Source organism: Colias eurytheme, chromosome 17 (assembly GCF_061535395.1).
Source record: "Colias eurytheme isolate Ceu_HAF_F1 chromosome 17, ilColEury1 Martin Lab GWU primary, whole genome shotgun sequence".
Lineage (NCBI taxonomy): Eukaryota > Metazoa > Arthropoda > Insecta > Lepidoptera > Pieridae > Colias > Colias eurytheme.
In genome coordinates this window covers 2,027,373-2,036,798 of record NC_142996.1, presented here as the reverse complement: position 1 = coordinate 2,036,798, position 9,426 = coordinate 2,027,373, and the positions used below count along the sequence as shown (strand labels likewise).

General features: G+C 31.6%; 2 protein-coding genes and 1 long non-coding RNA gene across 4 annotated transcripts in view; 1 reads left to right on the top strand and 2 right to left on the bottom strand.

Moving 5' to 3' along the window:
* Positions 1–3,060: 3,060 nt before the first annotated feature.
* On the bottom strand, positions 3,061–4,810 carry LOC149901039 (pre-mRNA-splicing factor Syf2). The gene has a single exon (XM_090111572.1). The coding sequence runs from the start codon at positions 4,702–4,704 to the stop codon at positions 3,994–3,996; it is 711 nt and encodes a 236-aa protein (XP_089967698.1). The 5' UTR covers positions 4,705–4,810; the 3' UTR covers positions 3,061–3,993.
* A 1,615-nt stretch (positions 4,811–6,425) lies between these two features.
* On the bottom strand, positions 6,426–8,091 carry LOC149901038 (uncharacterized). Its single transcript, XR_016457655.1, has 3 exons — positions 7,821–8,091; positions 7,119–7,260; positions 6,426–6,773 (listed from the first exon to the last, which is right to left on the bottom strand). It is a non-coding gene; the product is annotated as an uncharacterized LOC149901038 (long non-coding RNA).
* A 96-nt stretch (positions 8,092–8,187) lies between these two features.
* The window catches only part of Clic (chloride intracellular channel protein 5), a 49,976-nt gene continuing 48,737 nt past the window's right edge, over positions 8,188–9,426 (top strand). For both annotated transcript variants that reach the window (XM_090111378.1, XM_090111377.1), the window contains exon 1: positions 8,188–8,365. In XM_090111378.1, coding sequence (XP_089967504.1) covers positions 8,297–8,365 — 69 coding nt within the window. In that variant the 5' untranslated portion in view covers positions 8,188–8,296. The remainder of the gene's footprint in view (positions 8,366–9,426) is intronic.

The window sequence follows — 9,426 nt, the reverse complement described above, 5'->3', positions numbered from 1 at the left end:
CGCATTGTAACTAAGTATGTAGTGTGTACGTGAGAATGACAAGAAAAGATGTTATACCTATCGGCTTAAAACTAGACGATTGAAGCGTTTATGTAAAATAAACAACTAGACTCACAATCACGCTCAAAAATTGTCCAAAGCAAATCTCTGCCTACTTATCTATTTGGCAGAGTTTTGAATGATTGCATACAACAGGCTGAACATTATTGCAACGTAATAAGGTGTTAATTTCATTGAAATGTGTTGTATCACGTGCTCGGACATTTTTTGACGACCTTTTAAGTTATAACAAGCAAAATAATTGCAGTCTATTTGTTTATAATACGTCAATGAATTGAATCCGTAGATTTTGTTTAAACTTCCCGAACAATTTGTAAGGATAAACTAAGTAAATTACACTTACTCTAAAAGAAACCGAGTCAAATTTCCTCTTACACGAATGAAAATGATTGAAGCAACATGTAAAATAATTTAAATCAAAACGACGAATTTACACTTACATGTATAAGATCAATAAAATATTTAAATACCTATGTCTTCTGTCGATTGTATCTTCTGAAACTTAACAACAGTATTTTCCTTAATTATTGTCCTCCAATATAAATGTTTAATATACCTACTTATTTTACAGAATTTTATATCGCTTGTAATTTTGTTTCGATTATTCCTTTTAAAGTCGATACAATATATATGGATTGATGATGAAAAAGTTTATTATCCAGTGTTACTAGCTTTTAATAATACTTGAAGATAATAAAGAGTTTGTAAGCGATTATGTAAAACAACCAAAGTATGAGATGTATAACATTTTGAAAACAGTGTCTTTGCAGCAAAGAGCAAAGAATTTTAAGATACATTCTTGACGAGAATTGACGACTGAGCAACGACATGCAACGATGATTCATATTTCAAGAACTCAAATATTCTTTGTGAGGAAATAAATAGAGCCGCCTAAACCAATCAGAACTATATCTAGAAGTGATTTTTTTTGCCTTTGCTTTATTTAAATATAACTTGCTTAGCATCTCCTGGCTTCTCCTGCTGAGTCATGATCTAAGGACAGACGTCTGACAAAAATATAATAAAAGCCATAATTATTGTTGGTTCGACATTATTTTATGAAGACATTAATTAATATCCGTGGACATAGAAAATAGAATAGGTACTAGAAGGTCCATTAGTAATCCCAATTGTAAACGTCTACCAACACAAAATGAATATTTGATTTCAAATACATGTATCAATTTTATCACTGTGTTTTCAAATAAAGTTAAAAAAGTTTACCTTATCAAAATTGTTTAGATAAAATGAGTTATCACAATGCTCTTCCAAGAATTGCTATAGTGAGATAAACACTTCCATTGCTTATCTTTTATTAATATTGATGATAATCAGTTATTACTAGACCATTTGTGTCGTATTCTAAAGATAATGATTGTTTCTTAATCAATGTTTAATAAAGAAACCGTAGTTAAATTATTTTATCCTGGATCTACTCATCAATGACCGAATATTGTGAGATTATCATAAGTATTATACCTTAAACATAGATATGCCGCGCCCCTGCTAATATATATGCAATTCTTTAATTTAGATCATAGATTACAGCTGTTATACTTACAATTAATATGTTACATATTTTGTCGATAATTCTATGATAAACGGATAATGCGTTACTTATCCATAGAAAAATGGATAGCGAAGCTCCCTTGAAGTCCGTATATTTTCATCTCGTTGTGATATTCGTATTCATTGTAAACATTTAAACAAATGTAATACCTAGTTGAATAGACATATTGCGGATTTGCTGGCAACCCGCAACACTGCATGAAGCATGCACTGAAAAGTTCTCGACCGAGGAGCGACAATATTTCAATAAAAACATTGTTATGCAACTGTTGCTCATCAAATGTTTGCCATAAATACAAGTCTTTAATAATTCTCCCCAAACTGCCTATCTGCAAATCTTCCATATTCTTTGGTTCATATTCAAAATGTAACGCTTAATCACATGTGAAATACAACTAAGACCACACAACATATTCTGTGCTCTCACTAAGACCTTAAAAAATCCTAACTACATAATGCCGAAATTCCTTGCCCAACAATAATGAACGTGCTTTAGAGAAGCTTTACTTTTGATGTTTTTCTTTAATAGTCATGAACAATAGACGCTACTACAAATTACAAACAAGAAATTTTAGTAACTACCCTCATTACATTTTTAATATTAGATGCCTTCCCAACATACGCATGTTGAGATAATTATTGTTATTTTGTACTTATCTGGTCGAATTCGCTTGTGATAGCAGTCGGAAGGCTTTTCAGATGTAGTAATAAAGTATTAAGTAGGTAACATCCAAGCATAATGCAATCAACCAAATATCAAAGTCGTATGATTGAACCTTGGTAATCTGTATGCAAAAGGAACTGGTAAAATTTGTAACTTAAACTGTGATTTCTAGTCCATGCTCTGAATAGGCCTGTTATTTTCTAAATGGAAAAAAAATTGCAATCATATAGAATTTTGAAGGCATATTGATTATTCAGCTTTATGTACTTATTTTAAGTAAAAAGCATTTGTATGTATAAATAAAATTGTGCTCATCTTTAGCTTGAATCTATTTAGCATGCTTTGATTTTAATTGCAATTGAAAGGCAACATATATATTAAACTTCCATCAGAATACCTAAAAATCAACTAGAGTAGAAACAGTAATATAATTGAAACTTCAAAGTTGAAATCAATAGTATATAATATATCCACATTTCTTAAAAATCTAAGCGTGCTTTAAATAGATAAAAAGCTATAATTGTATATATTATGAGTAAGTACCATGTATTGTTATTTTTGCTTCTGATTATTATCGTAAAAATGTGCAAGTTTTTAAATTATTTTGTACCTAACGAATACGTGTTGAATTATGAGTCACTATTCGAAAATATAATAAATCGATGGCTTACAATGTTTTTCTACAAAAAGCTCAAAAGAAATCAATGAACAAAACTATCATCGAAATATTCGTATCATTTTAAAGAACTTTAAGAATTAAGTAGGTACATAATATTTACAAATGTTTTTAATTTATAAAAATGTACTGAATATAAATTAGATATTTATCACTAGTCATTAGACAGTTAGCTACTGCTTGCAACATCTATACCAATATTTTAAGGCTGAAGAGTTTGTTTGTTTGAATGCGCTAATCTCAGGAACTGTTGGTCCGATTTGAATAATTATTTTGGTGTTAGATAGCCCATTTATCGAGGAAGGCTATATATCATCACGCTTAGACCAACAGGAGCGGAGCATTGCGCGTGAAACCGCGGAGCAGCTAGTTAGAAATAAATTGGACTTCCTATTTTATTACAAGTCACCAAAAATGTTAAAACTTGCACAGTTTTACCCATTTCTAGTGCTTTATAGTAATTAGAGGATATGTATCTTATACTTGGTATATGTACTTACTATCATGTGTATCAAAATAAAACTTGTTATTGAAATTTGTTTAACTTGTTTTTTATTATCTTATCCTACAGTTTAAGATCTAAAGTTTTGAAGAAGAATGGTAAAAATACATTCTAAAAAAGAACATCGGAAATGAGAGTATCAAGAAATTTGTATATTGAATTTAACTATTTCACTTATAATCCATTTTGGAAATTATATCTGCCTTTGTAGCTATATGAACAGTACAGGGATGGTATTCAATTTACTATCATTATTATTTTTGGAGAACTAAAAACATTAATATATCATTTTCAAATCCTTTCATTGAAATGCTAATAAATACTTTTAAAAAGTGCCTAGGAATCTAAATTCATGTGTAAACTGTTATTATGAATTATTTAAATCCAGATAAATAAGATTTACTACTCAATTTAATAAAATTATCTGTAAAAAAATTCAAGAGAAGTCACTCTTTTATACCATTATTGTCCTTTTCTTAATAGATTTACATTATTTACAGAATAACATAAAAACAATGCAATTTATATTGCAGTTCCTCGTTCCAAATTCTGTTTAATCTCTGCAGTGTGTTCTCCATAGAATCGTTCCAACTTCTTGTTGAATTTGGCATTCCGTTCATTAATGTAATCAATATCAGCATCATCATTGTGTGTACGTCTCCGAGAGTATTTAGCTCTTTTAGCAATCTGTCCTTCCAAGTCATCTACCATTTTATCCACTGCTTCCTTCCTGTCTTTATGCATCCCGTGAATAATAACGTTCGGACCGCCGTAAAAGGCGTCGCCATATTTTTGCTTCTGCTGTTCATATTGCTCCATATCTGCTGACGGCATGTTCTTGACGAGACGGTTATATTGTCTAACTGTCGCTTGCTCGTAGGTCGAGAAGCCTTGATCTGGGTTCTTTTTCTTCTTTTTACGTTCCAATCTTTCTGCTTCTACCGCTGATATGTTAAGTAATTTGACTCGGTCGTAATCTTTCCCTTCTTTGGATGCTTCCTCGCGTTTATTCTGGTCGTCCATTAACCATTCTGCTTGGCGGCGTTTGGCTTCGTAGTTTGATGGCAACTTGTTTCTAGCTTCTTCAGCTACAACTTCTTGATGATTGTGGGACCTTGCTTCGTTTCTAGCGTTGTGCAAGGTTCGGAGTCTTTTCATGCGTTCTGCTTGCTTTTCAGCAAATGACAATTCTTTAGGAGCTGTCGTTGCTTGTTCTACTTCATTTGAACTCATTTTTAACTTAATATGGAAACCAATTCAGATAATTTTACAAATAAACTAATATGAGTAATAACAACAATAAAATACGTGATCAACAAGGAAATGTCAACTGTCAATGTCATAGATTATAGACTTATGAAGTGTGGTGCACAGAGCAAGTAATGCGTGGTGAATATTGATCTATAGTTTATGCATACTTAATTATTGTCTATTGCAATAAGATTGCAATATTTATCAAAACTAGACTCTAGATAGGTACAGTTTCTTATAAATAAATCTATATAATATTATTATTAGTAGTTACTACTATAACGAAACAAACTATTAATTTAACCCTTATTCAAACGCGAGCCTGTGGAGGAGCTAACAAAAAAGTAAGATACGTTCCTGGGTAATTTTGGGTCGTAGATTTCAAAAATACACACAAAAAAGGGGTTAGTGGAGGGGAAGTACCCTTTTTTCGGTGGGAAGTATATATCCCGTCATCTGTTCTCTCTTGTAAAAAGTTTGGAAAGGTGGGAACTATAGCTCCCAGTGTCCACTCCAGACATATTAATATAAATTATAGATATTTTAAAACACTAGTTAGTTGCCCTGACTCCACTTGTGAATTTAATGTTATCGTAAAAAATTATAAAGATCAAGTTTTTTAATAAAGGAGGTGAAAGTACTCATCAATGCAAGTTTCTTTTACTGAGGGAAGAATTCGGGAATTGAAAAATGAATGACTTCAACACAAAAATGGCATTTTTCTAAAACAAAATAAAAACAATAGGTAAATACTAATGTATTGAGTTAAGATTTCTAATTATCTGATCAGGAAATAACGAATAACAATAAATAAGTTGCTTATACCAACTAAAAAAGATTTTTTAGACACACAGATTTTATATATAGAATTTCCGAATGTCGTGTGCAGTGACGAACACTGGGATGATATCTTCCCACTGAAAGACTTAATTTCAAGGTATAAACGAAAGATTCTGGGCATATTTTTACGTTTCACGCAACCGTAATATAGTCTAGTTTACATAGCTAGAACTCAAATCTACTTATCTAATTTTTTTTGAGCACTACACCAAAAACTAAAAAATAACGGTCGTTTTCGGCTGCAAAATCACGTCACCTGACTTTGACGTGTGTTTACCATGACATGTAATAATTCTCTGAAAAGTGTTTCCATGAAAAAAAGTTCTCTAAAATGTTAAGATTGCGTAGATAAATATTACACTGCATTAGGTTTAAGCATATAAAAATAAAACACGATTTACTTCAATCTGAGACGTGGGAAGTATAGCTCCCAGCGTTTTATTAAGGGTTAAGCTAATTCTTCAAGCTCCTTCAAGTCATCAATGATTCCAACGTGAAGTTCTCACAAAACAGGTGCCCAAGCTCTCTGTATTAAGTATAATATAGTCTATGCCCAAGCCCCAACCGTCAAGTGCACAGATCTAGCACTACTAGATTCCGAACATGCGTGGCCACCTCAGTGCATTTCGCTCTATATTCGAGTGTTGCCATTTTATAAACATTCCTACATTTTAGGGAAAATTTTCATTAAAAATACGTCCTCAAATTCACTCTAACATTAATTATTTATTACAATTCAGTGTAATAAATAAATAATATTAGGTGAATTTGAGGACGTATTTTTAATGAAAATTTACCTTTGTAGTTTTTATAAACATAATATACATTCGAGAAGGGAAGACCACAAATAAAGGAATATTAAATTCAGATACAGTTTCAATGTGTTTTATTATCATAGGTTATTTTACACATGTATAAATTTCTGTGCTAAGGGCCGATTACAAATATTGGAACATAAAAATCAAGTAGGTACAAAATCTACATAGCCCGATGTCGAATGTTTTTCGTACGTAAACGTACGCTTTTGGGCTTATGAAATTTAGATATAAGGAAAAGTTGCGTAATTGGCTTGAATATCGTTTCCTTGAGTTTTAGAAAATATTTATTTCCGTTTTCGATGCTGCGGAGAACTTCTGTTTCTTCCATATTTATAAGCATTTAACAAGCAATTTCTTAAGACGATTAGCTGATATCTGTTTTTGCTTCTGCAACTGAAAAAATAAATTTTATAATATAAAATATTTTTTGTGTCAAGGCCATTGTATTAATTATTTTAATACCAATATATTGGTATCAAAGTATAACATTAATATACATATATAGCAAATAATTAGAAATAAAAATACTTCAATATATTAAATTTGAAACTATGGCATCAAAACAACTCTGCTTTTAGAAATAAAAACATTTTTTAAAGAGAAATGCTAACAATTAATGGCAAATAAAATGGAATTAATGATTAATTTACTCCGGTTATAATTTTTTATCCATTATTAAGTATGTATTACCAAATAACTTGTTATTTTTATTAATTAAGATGTATTTTTAGTACAAACCAGTTTTCGAGTTTTAGCACCTGGGGACACATTTTAATCATTTGATTTCTGTCTATTCCTTTTAACTCCTCTATAGCTCGTTGATGGTATTGGAATTTGGATCATCATTTTGTGTTGCCGATACTGACTGCACAGATTCAAACTAAAAAAATATAAATTCTTAGATTTATATTTTACTTTTATTTTACTAGAGAGTTAATGTTAAAAGCAATTTAATATGTAACAAAGTTTAATAAACGCATATGAAAATAATCTATCTTAGGGTTATAGGGAAATCTAACAATGGAATTTGATTGTGATTTAAAATCAACTTCTTAAAATGTAGATAAGTAATTACATTCATGCTTATTGTTGGCGTAGCATTTGACTGAAGGAGAGATAATTTAGGTTTGCAAACAAAAAAATTGCGTTAAAATTCTTTGAACATATATTCTCGCTTTTTAGATGGTACCCAATTTTACCGACTAGCATCAATCCATATTTTACGAATGCCAGAATACGTTGGAAAACTATTGGACAAACATTTTTTTGCAATTTTGTGGACTTTTTTTCCCATTTGCAGGCAACATTGTGATTGAGGTTATCTTACACTTAAAACCTAAAACTACCACGAAATATTAACAATAAGAATGATCAGTTGATAGGAAACAGTCAAATAAAATGATTCTGATATTATGTATCTATATTTAATTGTTTACTTACGAATGAAACGAAATTCCATCGGCGTTTGTTTCCGTGCGGCTGTTATAGCCTAATACGCTGCAACCACCCATAATTATAAACACTCAGTACACGTAGGACATTCAGAACACTTTTATAATTAACTTCCAAATGTATTTATCACCAAAAAGAACAGTAGACACAAGAAAACTAATTAAATATCAGATCTGCTTTGTTTGTTTGGCCCAGATTTGACATTGGGCCATCTAAAAAGTGGCCACGCAGATAAGGACAAAAAAAACGTATCTACATCCCCTTCACTCACATAGTGAAAGCGTAGCTATCTATCTCGTTTCACCATAGCATTGCATATCTACTAGTGCTAGATCTGTGGTCAAGTGAATTACTGAATAACCTGAAGTGAGCTAGTAAAATTGTAACGTGACTGAGTGACGGTTGTGTGTTCAGTGAATATTTGTCGAATATTTTTTTAAGTCGAGTGTTTATTTGAAAATACGATGTCGGATGAAATTGCTGAAAATGGAACGGCGAACGGAGACGTTCCTGAAATCGAGCTCATTATTAAGGTATTGTTTTATTTTAGCACGTGTTTTGTTCAGGATTATCTACTCCGGTCACCTTAACAACATTGCACTTAGCTGATATTCATATTTTGTAGAGTTGGCAATGTCAGGGATTTTTGCCGCTATTCAATGATCTCGAAATCGTTTACAATTATCAGTTTTGAGAACACGACTTGTATGGAAGACTCGTATATGCATGAAAGTATACTATTACTGCACTTGTAATGCATGTTATTTAGGTCACTTGCCGTTGTTTTGTGTCTGATGCATTATGTATATGACCATTATGTTTTGAGATTTACGTTTTGACATAAATGTTGAGATGAGGTCATTTCTTCATTGGATTATTGTATATAGAACGTTCATGACTCATTTGTCGTGGAACACCCGATATATACATTATTTTTAGAATTTCGTTTTATGGCTATTAGCTCATTGCCTCGTAAGGATAATTAATTATTACCATTAACTTATTTGTATTCCCATTAGTTAATGTGAAAAGTGCACCATAACCTGTTAGTTAGGGAGCCAGCAGCAGATTTTATGACCAAGTTCCTCTCAAGCGGTAATTTGTAAAATGCATCAAAGTATAGTATTATGAAGCCTCGTGAACGTCAGCTGGAGCTCGGTTGGGGGGATGAGCGGCTGTAGCCTCCCACGCACGTAGGGAAAAAAAATATATTCAGTCATTTCCTCTCAGCTAAAAATTTGTCAAATTGTAGCTAACCCAATATCTCAACGAAAAAAAATAATCAGCTGGTTACAACGTGGTGTATTGTACGTCAGCTGGTGTCTCGAACATGAAAAAAGAACAATTATTTTCCGTGATTTCCTCTCAAACAAAAATTTACCTGATGATAGCTTATATGTAACTGTGGATAAATATATAAGTCAGCTGGCTGTATCTTGGTGGAAAAAGCGTCAGCTGATACTTTGAAAGTTATTACATAGGAGTTAGACAGAAGCATCTATTGCCAATTTATATGCATCAGCTGACTAGGTTTTCCTCAACTTATTGCTAGCTGATTTTTTTTATTTATCGCATCAGTATATTAACAATCAGC